Raw genomic sequence first — 21,866 nt, 5'->3', positions numbered from 1 at the left:
CTGAACTTGAAAAATCAGATTACTGGAATATCTTGATATTTCCTAACTAAATTAATTTTAGTTGTTTTAACCGCTCAAATATGGAAATAAGATCTTGCAATTCTGATAATATAAAATCAATGGATAAAAACGATTATTTTAATTAATTTCTGTGAATAAGAACAATTTTATTTTTTTATTCGACTAAAAAATAACTGTTGAAACTGAACTCTTACGACAAAGTTAAAATGTTAACGTAAAATATTAACTTCAAAAAGAAAATTAACGATTTACGTGTTAAAAATTCGCGAATAACTTTTATTTATAAAAATTAATAATTTTATTCGATTTCTGCTTTTAATTCGTCGTGATTCCCGAAAAATAGTATTAAGTAATCGTAAAGAATTAACGAACTAACTACTCGTGACATCAACCTAAAAACATGACAATATCAAAGAAATCCCACAAAAAACATAAAATCGCTGCAATATCGCAACAGTACCGCACCGCTCGTCTGTTTCCAGCCTTAATCTTAACAATAATCAATAATGTTTTTTCCTTTTCTTTTACAATAAAAAATCTTTTTCTTTGTCTTTTATCTTCTTTTCCTCCATACACAATATTCTACTACAGAACATTAACATTTTTCTAATTATATTCTTAGAATAGATCGTTTAGTTTGAAATCCAAAACACCTAACTGACTCTAAGAATGTTTTATCTACACGTAGGTTGCTTTTTAATTCATCTTACACACATTCGAGGCAAGTATGTCGATTCTTTCATTATCACTTATTAAAACCGTTCATAATTCTGTCTTACACAGAAGGGCCGCGAACGGTCTGGCTCTGATTTAGATGAAACTGTATAGGCTTGTAAAACAGCCGAAAATAATACATACATATTTTTCTTTTTAGTTGCGGTAACTCAAGTTTATGGGGTGAAACCACCCTTCAAAGATTGACCTAGAAAAGAAATATTTGAACAAAAATTGAATGTTTCGGCAATGGTAATACCGAAACACCCTATAGATGTAACAATAATCATATTGATATTGCTATAAGTAGCTCGAGCATTATCTTCTAAAAACAAAGCCTATAGTAATCTATTTGACGTTCATTAATGATATCCTAATAAATAATATCGACAGTTAAACAAAATTCTAAATATTAATTTTCACACCCACCTCGACTATTTATAGGAATATTGATATGATTATTGTTACATCTACAGGATGTTTTTTTCGGTACCACTATTGCCGAAAAATACATCGTATACTTGTAAACCGGCTTTGATGCGAGTACTATAAGCGATCGGCATAATAAATGCTATCTTCCTTGTTCTATGAACAATTAATGTAATTTTTCAAATAAACATGGCAGATGCGGTTTTTTTAAACATTCTTAACAATTTTTTGTCCACTCAAACATTTTCTTCTTATATGTCGAAAATCATTCAATGTTTGTTAAAATATTTTTTTTCTATTTCTAACCGTTTCCGAGTTAGCACTTTCGAGGTCAATTTTTGGAGGGTGATTTCACCCCATAAACTTGAGTTACCATAACTAAAAAAAGATAAATATGTATTATTTCCGGCTGTTTTACAAGACTACAAAGTTTCATCTAAATCAGAGTCGGACCGTTCGAGGCCCTTCCTTGTTAGTTCTATATAAGTTTTTAATAAAAAAAATGCTTACTTTTATTTTACAAATAACTGTTATGTCGTATTACATTTTGCACACACTGAATAAATCTCATGTATCTGATGATAGAATATGGCATATAGATAAATATAATTTTGAAATTATCGTAAACGAATATTAAACTATTAAAATGAAGGAATCACGGAATCAATGTTTCAGACATTAAAATATTATTGATATTAGAATAATTGATTGTAGATGAAACACAAGTCTTTGCAAAATATAGAATTTTACTGTCCTCAATCTGCCATGTCTGTCAGTCGATATTGGATATTTTTAACTTGCTAACACTTGAAGACATAATATTCAGATTTACATTTTTATACAGAATCTCTAACCGTTATAATCAAAATAAAGGAACGCTAGAAACTGTTTTCGTTGAGAAATTTGTTTTCATTGCCGACAACTATTATTGACGAAGAAAATTTATTTTGGTTCTTCGTATTATTTATTCCAATGTTATCCAATTTGCTTTACTTTTCTCCTACTATGATTCATTTTACGTTATTGATATTGATTATCAATAAATTGAAGCAAAATCTGAACTATTGGCAATGGAAAAACAAACTACAATGTAAAGCAAAAAATTTGAATGGCCAAATTGGAATTTCATAAATCGGAATGAAAGTGCGGATGAAAATTTAGCTTGACACAATTTTCGAAACCTCAACAGTGCACTTTAAAAATGTATCAATGTCACTCGTTACCGCATTACGATCAATTTATACCAAGTTCAATAATTACATAAGATACAGCTGAGTTGAACCGTACATGTCGTAAGAATCACTGTATACAGTATATTTGTAATGAAATTATTGTACTGCATTAGTAAAATTACTGCATTACATATTTGGCTATGGAATAATTAAAATATAATTATAATAATATGTTTCCATTGTACACAGGTATATCAAAAAGACAAAGAAAAGAAATACGGTAAAGGATGGGATTCAGCAATATTAAAATCAAGTACTATATACAGATTAAAATAAAATGAAAATTAAAAGCGAAATTGAAACTGAATTAATGCTGAAATATGCAGCAGTATAGATTATAAGACACTTGCGATTTAATAATAAGGAAAAAAAATATCACAATGAATTGTAGTTTAGATAAAAAAAAGAAAAAGTTATATAAACCATTAAATTGTGGGCTTAGTTTGAGTATCCAAGTTGACAGTTGAAGTTCTTGCTATCAGTATGATATAGACATATAGTCAATGTACATTTTTTCGATTCTTTCGTGTAACGATTAACCAAGTGCCGAAATAAAATGGTCATTACGAGTTAACCTAATACATTTTGAAACATGTACAACCACAAAAGATCACACTTTGATTTTCTAATGTCGATAAGAGCTTTGAAACTTGACCTCGAACAACGACAAATCTCGGTCAGTTAACTGTACGTGGGCGCATCTCAAAGGAAAATGTGATTACATTCTAAAAGATGTAACGCGCTTTACAGCAACTCGTTCGTGAACACTCATGTTTCGACGAATTTAACCGACTACGAAATGAACACTGAGACATTAAAATTGCCATTTATGATCTTTTGATGCACACCATTCTCAATAATACAGAATATATAAGTAACCATTAGTACTTTCAATTTCATCCGCGTATCCTTGATGTGACCATTGATTAATTAACGAATTTGTTCGTTCGATAATTATTATGTTCGGTGAGTGAAACACGTGATGTACTCACCTGATTGGCCTTGTTAATCTGTTTCTTTAACCCTGCAAACGCCATGGTGATAGCTTGTCTTTATCTTCCTGCGAAACAGCCAAGTCTAGAACAAAAGTTGATGCACTTAGGAAAAAGAAAAAAATGATTTGAAGGAAATTTTGGAAAACAAAGAGTAGTGTTTGAATTTATGGTCAGTTGGCTGTTAGCTGCATTCGACCGTCTACAGACGAATGATTTTCAATGTTATCGATCGACCACGTTTTCCAATATTTCACACGACACACGCGGGGGTACACAGACACTAATCGTCCTTATACGCAATAAATTTCTCGAATAGAAATTACTGTTAACGCCAATACAGCCACATCATTATAACACCATGCACGTCCTATTTTTAACTAGCTGTCCTTTCCATCGCGGAATCAAGCAACGATGCCAAAAATAGAGTGGTACGCTCGTAAATACGGAATTAACGAGCGTCTTTGTTAATAAGTCGTGCAACGAGAATAAGTGCCCGTAGAAATAAGAGCAAAGGTTGCACGTAAAAAAAGGTTCACCTTATACGCTTCTTGGTATATAACTATAACACCGAGCACGGCGAACACATAGTTCTTTCGCAATCGTTCGGCCGGTGCCAACATATATTGTATCTAACACCATCTTTAACCTCGTTAGAACGTCGAAAGCGGACAAATTGAGGCGCACTGTCGTCGGCAAGATGTGTAGACACGATCGCGACGAACGATACCGGAGGATGAGTCCAGTGAAGAATATCGAGTTACACGATCTAGCGTAGTAATCAGAACGAGCAAAATTACGAAAATCAGGAGGTCTGATAAGTGTGAATGAAATAAAAAACGTTGGCAGGGACAGACTGATCTCTCACCTAGCGCGTTCGATGGCAGGATACGTGACACCCTCGAAAGGTTAAATCGGCCCTAGGGAGATGCACCAAAGCTCGATGAGGAAGAATTATAGGCGATCAGAGCCTATGATCGTGTAGGACACGCAAGTAAAGTTCTAGATCGCCTAGAGATCCGCGTGGACCGCGAGCACCACGAGCACCACCGACTCGTACGTAGTCGGCTTTGCACACTGCGCCTCCTCCTCAAAGGGTAGTTTTCTAGCTGACGATCGATACCCGGCTATCGCTCGCGCTCTCTCCCTCTCTCGCTCCTCTCCTTCTTCTGCTCTATCGCTCTCTCACCTCCCACTGTGACCCTTTCTTTCTCCTTTCTCCTTCTCCTCTCCACTCTTCTCCTTCTTACGCTTACTTCCATCTGACTCTCGATCAAACTTTTTCTCCCATCTCTCCTATTCTCTGCTCTTTATTACCCTTATACTCTATTTTTCTCTCTTTTTCTCATTCTCATCATTTTAGTGTCTCCTGCTCCCTTACCTTCACTCTCCACTTTCTCTTCCTCCTTTTCATTTCTTTCTTTCGCATTTGCTCTTTCATTCTCAATCCCCCTCCTGCTCTCGTTCGTCACGCTCCAAACCGACTGCTTTATCGGCATTACTCCCTCCGTCCTTTCTATCTAGTGCGCTTTTTTCTTCGTTCGAATCTCCTACGCCCACACCTACTGGCGCCTAATTGTGTACCTTTCTTCCTAACCAACACGCGCACCAAACCTTCGCAAACTTAGTCTCGTGTTTTTATACCGTGGACGCGTTCGACGGTACACCAGCACCGACAACTGCCGGCTGTTGTATCAACCGAAGAATATACTATAGAAGAGGAGAATATGTTTGGGCGCCGTTAAAAGGGTATTCTATTCTAGAACCTTAAAAAAATCGATATTTTTTCAATTTCATTTTCTGAAAGCATATGTTCTCAACAATATTTTTGTGAAGAAATACCATCCGATTCGAAAAATAACGAAGTTATACGTGCTCGTCTGTAATGTGCAACGCACCTTTACACAGTAATGTAAAATTTTAAATGTGTTTTTCTCGAAACCTTGTTTTTCGAACTAGCTTCCATAATATCGAAAAATTTACGTATCCTATTAATTTCAAATTTAGAAAAAGTTGCCAGTAGAAATGCTGCTATTGTATGAACTAAGAAGTTTAAAAAATATTTATGTTTACTATCTTTTTTTATACTAAGGACGAAAATAAGGTACAAAATTGTAAATTCAACTTTAAAGTGTCAACTTAAAATTTGTTTATTTATGAAGATTTTTACTTTTCCCTAGTTCATACCATAACTGTATCCATACTAATTAAAATGCTTTCTGATTCATTCGTTTTACAAGGAGAATACAGGACGTTTGGGTCACCGTATTCATTGAGATTTTGACCATTCATAGATCTTAACCCATTTACAAATATATACTATTATAAAGTTAGATACTCAATATTTTCCGAGATATTTACAATTAAAAAGCTTCGATACTCCTTGGATAGTTCTTGAATGGACGCCAATAAGCAAGAGTTAAACTTTAAAAAATGTATGAAAAATATATTTTTATGCCTATATTTTTATTTGATATTAGCTTTAAATTTGATTTACTATACAAACAATTACGTGTGAAAAAATATTTTTATTTATTGTTATTTGAAATACATACGTTTTTAAAATTTGAGATTAAAATATTATATATATACAAAAGAATATATACAGAAAAGAAAAAAAAATTTTTTTAAAAATGCATAGTCCGGGCATCGAACTCTGACCCGTTCGACCAGCAGTCTGACAAGTAATACTTGAGCCACGCTAACTTTTCGGTATTGCCAGCCATTCAATTTCTTTTCTAAGAGTATCGAAGTTTTTTAATTGTAAATATCTCGAAAAATGTTGAGTATCTAACCCTATAATGGTATACATTTGTAAATGAGGTAGCAAAATCTACCAGTGCTTAAAATCTCAATGAAATCGGTAACCCGAAGGTCCTGTATTCTCCTTGTTAGATAAATAGAATGGCTGAAATCATGGTAGCCCTAAAGCTACATTTTTTTGAAAGGATGTTATATGTATAAGAACACGTAGCTTCTATAATAATAATTACTTTCGTATGAAAAAATTAATTTGTACTCGTGAAATATTACCAAATATGTATACAAATCATACAATCTACTGATTTAAAGAAAAGAAATTCCCAAAAAAGGTAAAGAAATTGACTCTCTAGACAAGAAGACCCCCTTAAGGGGTTTTCAAAACGTCGATTTTAGACGATTTTTAAAATAAGTAATTATTATATAACTATACAACGAAAATTTTGTAATTTTTCTCATGTGTTTAATTATTATTCAAGGTACCACAGTATAATTTTCATTCAATAATCTTTATTATTACTCAAGTTATTGCATATTTCCAGTAGTTATTGTTTCGAATGACTACCAAGATATCGATAAAGTGGATCGATAAATTTTTCACCCATATTAAGTTCACGTTTTTTTATCACATGAACCAAAATTATTTATTATAATTTTGTATTTATCCGAAGAAGTAAGCAATTCTATAACTTTTTACTTTATACGACCGCCATTTTGTACAGAAAATTTGTCTTTACTTCATTTTGCTTCAAACGGTAACAACTGATTTGTGGATTATTTGTAGGTTTGGATTTTTTATTTCGGGTGAATTCAACGATATCAATCGTAGCAACCGATTAAAATATACTTAAATTATACTAGACCACATTTTTTAAGTGATACCTAATATAATGTATTTAATTTTCAGTGTTCCTTTTGATTATATTGTACACAGTAAAATATTACACTTGATATACTATAAAAATTGGCTGCACTAACTGCTACTGCAAAAGTATTTGTGACATAGCGGTTTTTAACGCTCAAGGTCGCAGTCGCACATTTTTTTGGAATTGCTTAAGAATATCTTAAATTTTTTAAAACTTGCAATATTTTACTATTTCTAAAAAACTTATTCTGTATTTTTAAAAAGTTTAAAGTTATATACAAGGCTATATTTAGCGGATATAAAATCAATGGAGAAGACTTTGAAACGTATGCCATGGATACAGTTAAATACATTGAAGTGCATTCATGATATACTATGACTCCTACGATCCACAAGATATTAATACATGGTTTAGTGATAATTCAAAACGCCATTATCCCAATTGGACAATTAAATGAGGAAGCAGCCAAGGCTCAAAATAAAGGGTATGGCTGAATAAGGGGGTCAAATATGCCCTCGTACCAAATTTGACATACGATGGATGCATCGATAAAGCATCAGAATCAAACATTCTGTGGCAAGTTTCAATCTTATATCTTGTTCGCAAAGGTAGTTATAAGGAAAATTCGAATTATCGAATTTGTGTCTAATTTCCGTATTTAATCGAGTACGAAAATTATGTAAAAGATTTGGTGCATTGTGGTTATCGAGATACGTGTTCTAGAATTTCTTTTGATTTTTTAATTTCAAATTCTAGGTGTGAAAAATTAAAAACATAAAAAAACGCAGAAAAATACAGGATTCGTATTGAAGCTTTCGGGACACTAAATTTATGTAATTATTGTAAATGTGTATTGTCATTGATTATGTCCCTGAATTTATTCAGACTTTTTGGTAGGGTGCGCCGTAGTAGCAAACATCAAAAACCGAATTTTTCGACGTTTTCCGCATGAAAAAGCAACTTATACTTTGAATTTTTGTATTTCCTTTAATGGATAACTATATTCTATGGTTTTAAACATTTCCATGTTCAGCAAATCGGTGTATAGAATAGAAAAGCAGAAATAAGTCACCAAATAAAAGGTGCTATACGCGTTATATTCTAAAGTATCAACAGAATTTCCAAGAATTACGATGGTGCAGTAAGTCAGATGCTTAACAGTGGATACGCTGTAACTTGTTCGCGCTCCGCTTAAAGAACACCTTTTTTTATTATATTAATTATATATTTTTTTAATTGCCAACTATATGACAATGAAAATCTATTTAAAATATTTAAAAAATATTTTCACTTAAAATATACACAAAAATAATTGTGGAACAGTTTCTATTGCATCGTTTCTCTAGCCGCGTAACGTTAATACATAATTACGATAGCAACTATTCAAAAATAGCACATTATAAAAATAGTCAGATTATACTGTAGAATAGCATGCTTTTTAAACAATTCATTTGAAAACACTTAAATTCAAACGTTGGACTCCGTGATAAAATTGTAAACAGAATGTCAAGTCAACAAACAGAAAATACATTGGCAATAGAAGTTGTGACAAAACACTGGAACAGACAAAAAGTACCATTTAACATGGTATTTGCGATGGATCTTCTCGATTTCCCAGAGATGACAAAGAGAGATTTAAAATACTATTTACCGGATCGCATCAGTTATCGCAAGTATTTTCGTATTTAGTAAAAATAATGTTCAAAGACAATAATATTCACACACATTCCTTAAAAGGAAATAATAACATTATTGTAACGCTGGTTCCGCGACATGCCGCGCCGGTTAGGTGGCGCCGGAGGGCCGCAGTACCGCGTTCGAGCCTCCTCCCGAAGCAGTGGCTGCATAAAGGAGCGGGGTCGGATCGAGTATGAAATACGCGTATATTGTTAATGCATACTTATTTATTCTAGTCTAGAAGTAACCGATCTGGTGTGAGTATGTACAAAAGCTTACTAACTAACTTACAACTAGTGCCTTACAAGCTAGGCTGTTTTATGGAAGCGCACGCGGGCGCTGCAACAGTTCGATCTCGAGGCGTGGTGGGACGGGATGTCGATCCCACGTCAATTAATGGCGTCGTTTCGATATCATTTTGCGAACCCTACGGGTGGCAACCGAGGGTCTCGTCCCAACAGTTGGGTGTTCTCTCTTGTCGCAGTGAACTACACTTGTTCAAGTTTCGAGAAAACTCGCCGAGTGAGCATCACGGCTCCTCTTATATCCTCTGCCGCACGCGAAACCTGTAGATGGCGAGTTGCCAGGGTCGCGACGCCGATGGGTGACTTTCGTCCCAAAACACCCGTTTGATTGTCCAGGCGGCACGGAAGGTGAACCCCTACGTGGCACGTCCCCAGGTGGCGGATAGGGGCAGCCGCTGGGATGGGTTGCGGGGATGAGGTCATCAGTCTGAGAAGGCTGGTGGCCACATCCTCGCATGGCATCCCGGAGGTTGGAGTGAAAGCTCCCGCGGACCAAACGCCGGTATAAATGTGTGTGTGAGTGGACTGGGGCATGGGATATTTGCCGCAGGTTTTACCTAAGACAGCAGGTTGGCCAGTTGGCTGCGGATGAGTTCCGCGGCCGGCGACTTAGTCCCATGTCACCGGGCCGCGGGCGGATGCTGGTGACCAAGCGCCTGCAGTTGAGTGGGAATGCGGTGGGAGGAGAGCCTCTCATCGAGAGGGGCCTGAAAAGGCACGACGCGGCGGGAGACTCTGTGATGGCTCACTAGAGTTCCCGGTCTCTCGCCAGGCGTCTGAGGATGGTCACCGTGGGGTTTTAGCCGGTAAGAGTCCGGCACTACCCGCCGGCACTCCCTTCGGGTGAGCCCGCGGTTGTCCATGAGGATTTCCCCACGTACAAGTAAAATTACTCCATAGCAATAGTAAAATATATCGCTAAAATGAAACGTTATTGCTGCGAACGTGCGAATAGTAATCGCCCCATAGGATGTTTTTCACATATTGCAACTATTATTTATTATTTGTCACATGCTCGATATTTGTCGACAATTATAAGACCTGCAGAAATATTCAGTAAAATATTTAACGAAGAGCAAGTGGCATCTGTTATTAATGAAGACAGCGATGAAGTTTAAAGACATCAGATATGATATTATTCAATTTATCTAATGATCATGTAGATGAGCATTAGTACAAAAAAATTCATATATGTATTAAGTATCGAAAAATATAAAAAATTGTATTAATAACAGGAATTAATATGGACATGTATAACGGAAATGGGGAACAATAGAACAATTTCTTGTCTAAAATATGTAATTTAATCTGTCAATAGATGTAAATATTACACATGGAAAATTTCGAACTCCAATCGTGCACATCATAAACCTTGTCATCATGATATCCATAACTATATGCAAAGACTGCTTATGTCCCTTTTATTAAAGAAATCTGCTTCGTATATTCATTTAACGTAGACAGAATTAAACAATAGGGTATTTAAATATACCCTATTTAATAGGGTATTTAAATATACCCTATTTAATAGGGTATAGAAATAGGAAATACATGGCTTAAAGAACATAAATTCTTACAGACTAAAGACTCTATTTGAGTACGCGTCAATGCGTACGCGGGAGTAATGCCGATTAATAAACTTAACTGAAATGAATAGAGGAACTTAATCTATTACGCATAGGTTTAGTATAGAAAAGGCACAATAAAAACTATACTAGAGTGACAAAAAGAAAGAGAATAAGAGGATAGAGAACTACACAGTATGTCGGAAAAAAAACGGAACTTTTTAAATTTAATGAAAACTGCTAATGCCATCTATTGAAACAATATGTAACCTGAAAGCTGTATATTTCCTCTACAAAACAAAAGCATCATTATTGGAATCGACTAACGGATTGTCAAGTTATAACGGTTAAAGTGGCAGTTCCTTTTGTCACTTCGTCGCAGAAACATAATGGAACAAAGAGCAAATATTAAATTTTGTTTCAAGCTCGGGAAAACTTTTAAAGATACATTTGAATTGATGAAAAAAGTTTATGGTGATGATTGTTTATCCCGTACACGTGTGTTCGAATGGTATAAACGATTCCAGGATGGTCGTGATGCTTTGGAAGATGACCCAAAGCTAGGTCGGCCAAAAAAGAAAAATCGCGATAAGTTGGTGAAAAAAGTGCGTGAAATGATTACCTACGATACGACTTCAAGTGTGAGATGGATGGCAGAGGTATTAAATACGACTAAAGACATAATTCACGAAATTTTGACAAAGGACTTAAACAAACGGAAAGTCTGTGCTCGATTTGTATGCACGCATTAAATGAGGACCAACAGATTGCTCGCGTTGAACATCGCATTGAACAAGGATCTTATTAAAACAGCCAGACGGAACTGCACATTCCTGGAATCGATTGTGACTGGAGACGAGACTTGGTGCTTCAAGTACGATCCACAAACAAACCGCCAAAGTGCAACGTGGAAGTCCCCAGACTCTCTGACATCGAAAAAATTGCGATTCCAGAAGTCACGAGAGAAGACAATGTTGATCTATTATACTTCGGGAATTCGTTCCACGGGGTCAAAATGTCAATGGTGAATATTATCTGGGTGTTATGGAGCGTTTGTGGAAAAAAATCGTTCGAGCGTGACCCGTATATCGAGCGCCAGGAAGTCTGGTTTTTGTTGCACGATAATGCACCATCGCACAGGACTGTCGCTGTTCGTCAATTTTTGGTGAAAAAAACAGGTGTATGTGCTCCAACATCCTCCGTATTCGCTGGACTTATATCCGTATGATTATTTCCTATTCCCAAAACTCAAACTGGCCACGAAAGGAACATTTTATGACAGTGTTACACAAGTCCAAGGCGCGGTGACAAGTGTCATTGAGGCGATTCCGCAAAATGATATAAAAAAATCTATGCTGGCACTAATCGAACGTGCCCAGCGGTGTATTGATGCAGAAGGGATGTATTTTGAATAAAAAAAAATAATTTCGGCAAAATAACTAATTTTCTTCTTTTAATTTAAAAAGTTCCGTTATTTTTCCGACATATTGTGTATAACAGAATAACCTTAGGTTAATGGGTAGAAGGTAAAATGAGTGAAAGGGGGATAGATACTGATCTAATTAGTTTAACCACCAGTATTTAAGTACATTTTTTCAATGATTATCTTTTAAGTCTATGGATGAGAGATAAATTTGAGATTTCCGTCGTTTACATTGATGTTTTTATCATATAGTAGTTTCTTATTAGACGTTTGTCTATTGATGTGGTAAATTAGTGAGACGTTATTTTCATTTTGGATGAGACCCTTTTCGTCCATGTAGATAAACGATTCTGGTGAGGTGTAGCCTGTGTGTCTGGTTTTTGTGAAGTATTGTGGATTGGGATAGAATGTGTGTGATATTAGTGAATTGGATGTGACTCTGTCTATTTTTGGCCAATGGTCACTAATTAATTTAAAAATAAATAAATCTATTCGAACTATTTTTGTCTCCTCATAGAGTTTGTGGTTGCTGATGTATTTTATGTAATCAGATTCGGCTGATCTGTGTTTTCCTATGCAAGCCCTTAAGCATTTTCTTTCGAATAGTCTAATTTCTTCCATGATCTGGAACTGATGTTATACCATATTTGACATCATAGGTCTTTAGAGTAAAATAATCTTCTATGGATAATGAAGACTTGCTGTGCTTTTTGTAACTGCATGATTATGTGTTGTGTATAAATTTAATTTGAAGTCTATGTGAATACCAAGATAGCGGACTATCTTTTTGTGGGGCACTTTAATATTTGAGTTGTTTGTTACGTGTAAGAAAAAGTACTTTGAGTGTACTTTTACATCTGAGTTTGCGCCTGAATTTCTTGATATGTGTATATGGTCTGAATAAGATTGTTTCGCATTTCAGTGCGTTAATTTTTAGTTTCCATGTTTGGAAATAGTCCTGGATTTTATTAAAAAGTTCTTGTAGATCTCTTTTTATTGCTGAGGGTTTGTTGCCTTTTGTGGCAATTAATAGATCATCAGCGAAAGCTATTGCACATTTATTGCAATTATGGTTGAGTCCGTACATATGTAAAAGGTCGCTGTTGAAAATGTTGAATATTATAGGGGAATTAACCGTTCGTTGTTGCAACCCGTTTTTTATTGGGAAAGATTTTGAAGATTTGTTATTAGCTTCGGATACGAAGAAGCGCTTGTCGTGTTTATTAATTTGTAAAATAATCCGTCTAGCTAGACCGTGTCGAAAGCCTTTTCAAGATCTATAAAGCAAGCGCCAACGCAATCACCCGCGTTTCTGGCCCAGCAAATGTCTGAATTAAATTTGGTCACTGCGTGAACGGTGGAGTGTTTGTAACGAAATCCGAATTGACATTCTGGAATTATTTTTTTCTTAGAACAATGACTATTAATGGCGTTGGAGATGATTATCTCGTATTATTTTTAAATAATTATCTTTGTACTTTAAGGCGGGGGATTCCCGCCCCAAGAAATATAACCCAACCATATCTTATACGTGTACCAACCGAAATATTTGGTGGTTTAAACAATAATGTTACCAAATACAAGTAAACAGTACGGTATATTATTGTGTATGTGCGCACGTAATCGTGAAACATGCTCGTGTTTATTTATGTAAACAGTTTGAAATGTGATTTGTATATTTACGCGCTTAATGTCGTTTCAACGCGAGCCGTATTAGCATACATTGGTGAACATGAAGCTGTACGAATTTTTGGATATTTGTAACAGTAACGAAAAGTTAATAGATTTCTTGATTTTGCACAAAGTGATTCGTGGCACAAAGTGATTCGTGGCACGATGAATTGCAGTAGGTGCAATGAAGATATGAAATTTGATCGCGAAGAGTTACTGTTTAGATGCAATAGTGTTACTTATATTAAGAATTGTAATAAAAAATGTGTGAAGACAAAGTGTAATATTAAAATTCGTGCTTATAAAGGTGGTTGGTTTGAAAGTATTCGTGTTCCAATAAAAACTGTGTGCCATTTTATTACGTATCATATAATGCTTCCACCACCTCGACAAGAATTCATTATGAATGAATTAAACATTACCACCCATAAAGCTGTCGATTGGGCTAGTTTTTGCCGAGAACTATGTATGTTATAGCTTGAAAAATATCCTATGTAAATAGGTGGTGTTAACGAAATTGTAGAAATCGATGACCTCCAAAATTGGGAAAAGAAAATTTAATAAGGGTTGTTTACTCCGTGGTTGAGACAGGCTCGTTCGGATATTGAAAGATTGCACGTGGTGTGCCGACTAAAACTAAGCTCGAAGGACCACCCTTTTTCAGGGGACTAACGAGACGAATTGGTTTTCTATATTTATTAAAACTCAACAAAACAATACCCGTGACCAAGTCTATAAGCTAGTGTCTGTGCTAAAGACGAAGTATTCTGTTTCTAGTTAAAAACAAAGTGTTCAATGCTAAGTCAAAAAAGAAAGTGTTTGGCGGTCAAAAACGAAATGTTTGAATGTCAAGAAGCAAGTCGTTTGCTAATCAAAAACGAAGTGATGGCGTTCCGTCGTTTTTCCAAGGCGTTGGTCTTTTGTACCCTCTTCCACCAAGAGTTTCCGTGGCGGGGGTGCAATGATGCCAATGTAGCTTGGCGTCCAAGATGGAGGGTGCTACGTTTGGCAACTCCGGGGATTTTCCACCGCATGCGTCGGTCCCTGGGCCCGCGTGCAAAACTACTACGAAACAAGGGAGGCCCAGATATGTATACGAATCCGAGGACGTGTGGGCCATCCGACAGTCCGCTAGGGTTGCAATCACTCGAGAGTGCCTTCGCCGACCAAGTTTATGACACTTTGTTCTATCAACGAAATTCTAACCTCGCCTATACTGGCCTTGACTAAACCGCGGTCTGTGTCATAAGCCTGGTTGACTCACCGAACCCCAAACAAAGGTCGTCTTTTGACCGGGTAATGGATTTTTGGTGGAATTGAACGTTCCAACAAGAAGCTATTTATTATAACAATAATAAAAAAAAATAAACTTTGCTTTACGTAAAACGAGAATTACTCTAGAAAAGTAATATGCTGTCGTTTTTTATTAGACATTCATTGTTCCAGTTCCCGAATGAAGTTCCAGGACTTTACTCCCCATTGTTAAAGAATGGATTAAACCGGGTACAATAGTTATGTCCGACCGCTGGAAAGTATATGATTGCTTAAATAACGAAGAATATAAACATCTAACGATGAATCATAAAATAAATTTTGTTGATCCGTATAGTGGTGTCCATATGCAAAATATTGAACATATGTGGCGAGAAGCAAGAGCTAGCATTCCTCCCCCGAGCGGCGGTAACATGTATAGGGAAAAGACCTTGACAACATATTTCAAGGCCATCGAAATCGGTGAGGTCGTCAATCATCTACATAATTACTGTTTATATTGTTGCCCCAGGAAGTGTGTTTGGCGTTTAGGTCACCTGCTGGAACGTAGTAATTGTGTATGCTGTCTAGATTTAGTTTTTCGAAAAGGCAATCGAGGTCTTGAATAAATTCTTTATTATGGCACCCTGCTGCATAAGCAGCAATGAAAAAGAATTTTGTGTTGCCCGGTAAGTTTGTTTCTATTACTGTGAATTCTAGGCTGGAATTTTGTTTTATGCCTACGTTAATAACTTTGAATTTTATGTCACTTCTTACAAAGATGGCAGTTCTTCCCATCCAATTGGAGTTAAGTCTGTCGTTTCTGATTAAATTATAATCTTTAAAATAGAGTTCGTGGCTTGCCTTTAATTTAGTTTCGCATAATAATGTTATGTCCGAGTTTTTTGATTCTATGAAGTCGTTTAGTGTGGTTCTTCTTTCGTTAGCTATAATATCGAACATCTCAAGGATTATATTGATTTTGTTTGTGTTTGATTGAACTTATTCAGATATTTTGTTTATGTGCGTGTTTATTGTTTTAATTTGTCTTTTGTGTATCTTCTATCTGAGGATTGGTTTGAATAGGGGTCAAATCGTTTACCTGACTTCGGCGGAGGGTGTTATTATCTGCGACCACTGATGTGAAAGAAACCCTCTGATCTACCAAGTTTTGTATGCTTTTAAGGCGTTTCTCTTTTAATTTATCTTGCTGATCTCGTTTTTCGATTATTTTGTTTTTTATTTCTATAAGTTTTGGGCATCCCCTGTACGATGCGGGATGGCCATAATTTTTACAATTTACACAATACGGTTGTTCTAGATTTACGGATCTATCGTTATGGTTCTGTGGTAGGAGTTTACATTCGCCCGGATTATGTTTTTCGTTACATTTCACACATCGATATTTTAGATTACAATTAATAGCAAAGTGACCTATTCTTTAACATCTTTTACACTCCACTTGTTCTGTTTTGTTTAATCTGTCCCATACTACAGCGGAATATAATAGTATTTTAATTTGTTTTAATTTTTCCGAACTACTGCCAGAGGAGAGTTTGACCAGAAAAATTGGCAATTTAATCGCTTCTTTAATGCAACGCTTTGTACTTACACTGAGAAAATTTAGTCCTTGAATTTTTTTATTTTTTAATTCGCTGAGGACTTCCTCGGCGTCGAAATCCCCATCTAGGTTTTTTAGTAGGACAGATACTGACTTTTCTTGTTTTTTAGAATTAAACAAACATTTTTTAAATCTATTGCGTTATTTACATATAAAGGGTGTTTAATGTTATTAATTTGTTTTATTTGAAGACGTTTCGCTTTCCGATGGCGATGGTTTCTGTTCGTCTTTTACTATTATTACACGATCGCAATCCATTGAAATGTCTGCAGTGTTCTTTTGTTTCTTAACTTTTGCCATATCTGGTGATTTCGTAGATCTTAATAATTTGGATCTTCTATTTGGAAGTTTGGGAGGCGGATTTAATCTTTTCACCTGTTTATTTTTTAAGATTTGTTGTGCAACTTTGTCCACGTTATTGGCATTGCCGTCTGTATATTTAGTGAATATTCTGACTTCATTTAATTGATTGGCATTGCAGCCATCATTATTTAGTAAGTTTTTTTAGAACTCACGGTTTACACATGGAGATTCACACATTTTTTCATTCACTGAGTCTTTTGCGTATGGTTCGCGAGCCCCGAAGTGGTCTCGCAGGCACTTATTTTAGTATATAAATTTACAACACAACGCTGAACTGCACGATTGTCAATTAGAACACAGTTTATATTTTTTGATCACTTTCACTTTCGTTGCTTTTTTGTCGAGTAGTGCGGACGTGCTGCTTGGGCTAAACACGTCCTACCTCTCCGAGGGTTCGGAAAAGAGTGTGCATCATACTGCACCATCCATAGCTCTTGAAAATACTGTTGATACTTTTGAATATAACACAAATAGCACCGTTTATTTGGTGACTTATTTTTGCTTTTCTATTCTATACACAGTTCTGCTCAACATAGAAATATTGAAAACCATAGAATATAGTTATCCACTAAAGGAAATACAAAAATTCAAAGTATAAGTTGCTTTTTCACGCGGAAAACGTCGAAAAAGTCGGTCTTTGATTTTTGCTACTACGGCGCACCCTACCAAGAAATCTAAAAAAATTCAGGAACATAACCAATGACAATACGCATTTACAATAATTATATAAATCCAGTGTCCCAAAAGCTTCAATACGAAATCCGTATTTTCTACGTTTTTTTGCGTTTTTAATTTTTCACACCTAGAATTTCGAATCGAAAAATCGAAAAAAGTCACCAATTCAGTAATCTGAATTTTTCCTATAACTACCCTTGCGAACAAGATATAGGGTTGAAACTTGGCACAGAATGTGTGATTCTGATGCTTTATCGATGGATCCACTGTATCTCAAATTTGGTTCAAGAGCACATTTGACCCCCTTATTCGGCTAATAACCTTTGTAAGATTTTACCTCCAACACGGAAAAAAATGTTCCAGAGAAAAATGCAATTCAAATGTTTTGGACAGTTTAAATAAAATATAAACATATATTTCAATATCTTATAATAGGTATTATATTATTAATAATTAAAACAATTAACTATTATTTTAATTTTTAAATTATATATAAGTTGCTACTCGCTTCTGTTTCTCTAATGACGACTATGAAGACAGAAATAAAGGAAAAAAAGAAACCATTTTTACAAGAAACCATAAAATTATTTCTTCCGAATCAATTTTCGAAAAATGAAGATGAAATTCAATTAGGAGAATATGAGGAAGAATTGTTTTAATTGTTATAAATAATATTGTCAGTTTCTAGTTTTGTTTAATTTCTTTTTGTTAGAAAACGTTTTCTAAATGATATTTTTTATTATTTTACATCATATACATATATACGGACTATATAAAATAAAAAAATGCGAAATAGATATAGGATTTTAGTCATTAAATGTTTTTTACCGCTTTTTAAGTGCAAATACACTACTGCACGGTGCTTACATCTAAAGTAGATAAACCGACAGTGATTGCAATCATCATGTAAATTTATTGTGCACAAAATCGATAGTAGCTTCTATGAAAACGTTATCATTATCAAGATTAGAGTTATTTGCAGCGAACATTTTGGTTAAATTGTTTAAAAAGCATATTAAGGCACTAGACAACATTTCATTTCATAAAATTGTAATACAACCAATATAGGTATTTCAAAAAGAAGAAAAATAGTATCATGAATAGTTACAAAAGGCGCAAATAATGTCCTACAAAAGTATTCATCAATTTCCTTTGTATTAGGTTGATTAGAAAGTTCTTGCGCTTTTTGACAATGTTTGCTATTTTGCAGTTTAAATAGCAACCAACTTCAGTTTAATTTTTGAGTATGGTACCAATTGATATCGCGTACTCAAGAATTAAACTGAAGTCGATTAGATTGTAAAATGAGAAATATACGGGGTGTTCGGTTACCTCTCGGAAAAAATTTAATGGGAGATTCTACAAGCCAACAGCTATGTGCGCACGATAGGTTGAGGCAGATCGGCCCACTGGTTCTCACTCACAAAACTGTAAGACTGTCGATACATCACTAAGTAGAGTTTCTTATGTTGAGTGAGAACCACTATCGCGTACACGCAGGTGTTCACAGATTGCCGTTCTACAGGCGGAACTTTAAATGTTAATAACTTTGTAACGAAGTGTCAACTAAAAAATTAGTATTCTTGATTTTCGTCTTATTTTGACTTCTAGAATCTCCCATTAAATTTTTCCGAAAGGTAGCCGGACACCCTGTATGTTACAGTTCATTTATAACAGTAAACATCAAATTAAATCAGCAGGAGCCTTATCGGCGCCGGAGATTTGGAATGCGCACACAATTATTTTTAAACTAGTTCAGATAGAAACCTATGGAATCGAAATAGAGAAATTAAGAACGAGAAATAAGGTAGATTTAAAAAGCAAATTGTTGAATCTTTCCTCGTTCATTGATACCGATGGACTAATTAGAGTAGGCGTTAGATAGAAACATCGTGTAACGAAGCTTATTTTAGAACACGAACACTTGCGTCAATGGCATGCAGGTGTGCAAGCTACTCTGAATGCACTTCGACACAATTAAGGGGCCTTTCTACCTTGTGGGATTAAAAAAATCGATATTTTTTTTTTTTGCATTTTCCTTTAGTATGTTGTCTCGAAAATATATCTACCAAATGTTAAATTGAAATTTGAAAAACTAACGAAGTTATAACCTGCAGAAATGTACCGCGCGCAGGTATAACAACTGGACGTGAAACTTTAAAGCTGTTTTTCTCGAAACTACATTTTTCGGCACTGCGTACGTGATAACTAAAAAACTATTCAAGATATCAACATCAAATTTATACAGTATCTTCAGAACTGGTCTCCCTATAGCATGAACTAGGATAATTGCGATATATGCAATACTTTTTCTTTCATTAACAAAAAAGCAACCAAATATATGAAAATATTCAGTATTTTTTCGTAAAATAGCTGCCATTTTGTCATTTTTTGTTTTTTTGAAAAGATCCTAGTTCATGCTATAACCACACTCATCTATATTAAGAATATCGTTGGTTTTAGGATTTCGAATAACTTGTTCGCAAGATATCACGTACGCAGTCGGGTGCCGTTCGTAAAAACTGTTGTTTGATAATCAACAAAAACAGCGTAATCAATAGATATTATGCGTTGCAAAAATTCGTAAATATAGCTAAATATATAATAAATGTATCTACTAAATCCGGAATTAATCGCTCTTTAATAACCTGCAAAAAAAAATCACAAAGAAACACGTATTTTTCATGCCTACAAGGTAGAATGGCCCCTTAATGGTCAATAGGCAGTAAAAACAGCACTAGAAGAATTGTACATCAGTGTTTACACTGTTATAAATTCCATCCCAAAGTTCCCAATTATCTAATAGAAGATTTTTAAGGTAATTTTGGGCCAGATGGCAAAGATAATATTTATAGGCACTAAATACCCGAAGTAAGTGGCATCATTTTATCAGACATTCCACCCTTTCAGTGGAAATTGGGTCGAATCATCACAGTATATCCTGGAAGGACAACATCGTTCGTATGATCACATTAAAGACAGCACAGAGCCATATAAACGCAGTGTTAAGCATATATCTCTATTACTCATCGAGAGTTCTCACGAACTGAAGGACAATTAATTATAAGCATTAACTTTTTTGCTATTCTTATAAACAGGAGTAGAGTCTCGTTAATATTGTATTATTTATATTCTTATTCGTTACGTTATATAAGATTTAGTATATCATATTCAAAATTAAACATAGTGTGTCATTGTATTTTAGATTACTCTGAGTTATTGATAACAAATAGTTAGTACATTGTGTGTTCATCCGTTGAACGTATCCGTTCAAGGCGGACAGCATGTTAATAAACTTACAACAAGGTTTTCGATGTATACGCGATTTTGCCGCTATTGGGAATTTAGTTACTCTCGGCTTTAATTTAATTTATTCATTTATAAAAATTAAGCATTTCTTCCTGTACACCAATAGTAGGGGAGATCATGACTGATTGACCAATTTTTCAGTTTATATTTTTTTAATCATTCATGTGAACAAAATATCATTATGTCGTGATATCTGATAAGATATACAGTGGATATAAAAAGTATTCGTACAGTGACTAATTACGACCAAAATGCTGAATAATAATGTTTCTTAAACATTATTTTTTAAACAAACATGTTACATGTTGTTACGTATGCCGAATGTTTCCTTCCCCAATTTTTCCGTACCACTTGCGTACATTAGGAAAACGCCCTGCTACTTATCTACCCTTTGGAATGTAGAGTCAGTTCCCACGAAATGCAGCTGCTCGGTGACTAACGAAGTTCGGAGATTACCAAATATGGTAATGTCTAACGTGCATCTGAATCCTGCCCCACAGATTTTTGGGTATATAAACCCCTTGCTTTCCTTACTCGGGGGATCAGAATCGTACAGTTACGTTTAGAGTTAACATCACGTCTCGTTACGCTGTCCACGGTTCTGACAGTCAGTTGCATCTCGTGAGATCGGGCTACAGTACCCTTTCGTATCAATTTTAAACCATATAGAATCCGTGAACCGGCATAAATTCTATTACGGCCTTTATTGTCAACCGACTTACCCCCGCATCGCCAGTGCGTCAACACCGCGCAAGATCATTTTAGGTAAATATAATCATTTTTTGAACGCGACATAACACAAGACACTTGTATCTTACTTGTTGGTTTAAGAATATATCTAGTTTTATTATTAAATCAGAGTTACCTAGCTTCTTTAACCCATCATTATATAAAGCGATTATTATTAGTTAAACATTCCCACAATAATATAACTTTACCGCTCGGGTTATATTATATTTAATAATTGAAAGTTACGAGGTCAATTAACATAT

At 35.0% G+C, this 21,866-nt stretch overlaps 1 protein-coding gene across 8 annotated transcripts in view; it reads right to left on the bottom strand.

The window, feature by feature from the left end:
- The window catches only part of LOC122403878 (endophilin-A), a 150,007-nt gene that overhangs the window by 110,039 nt on the left and 18,102 nt on the right, over positions 1 to 21,866 (bottom strand). For 7 of the 8 annotated variants that reach the window (XM_043407667.1, XM_043407674.1, XM_043407670.1 and 4 more), the window contains exon 2: positions 3,389 to 3,473. In XM_043407667.1, coding sequence (XP_043263602.1) covers positions 3,389 to 3,433 — 45 coding nt within the window. In that variant the 5' untranslated portion in view covers positions 3,434 to 3,473. Of the gene's footprint in view, positions 1 to 3,388; positions 3,474 to 4,256; positions 4,445 to 21,866 lie in introns of those variants that run through there. The other variant, XM_043407668.1, reaches the window with a different exon arrangement.

This window comes from Colletes gigas, unplaced genomic scaffold, assembly GCF_013123115.1.
Source record: "Colletes gigas isolate AHSC1104 unplaced genomic scaffold, ASM1312311v1 Colletes_gigas_Sc00082, whole genome shotgun sequence".
Taxonomy (NCBI): Eukaryota; Metazoa; Arthropoda; class Insecta; order Hymenoptera; family Colletidae; genus Colletes; species Colletes gigas.
The sequence above is the reverse complement of the archived record's forward strand: the minus strand, read 5'-3'. Positions and strand labels throughout refer to the sequence as shown.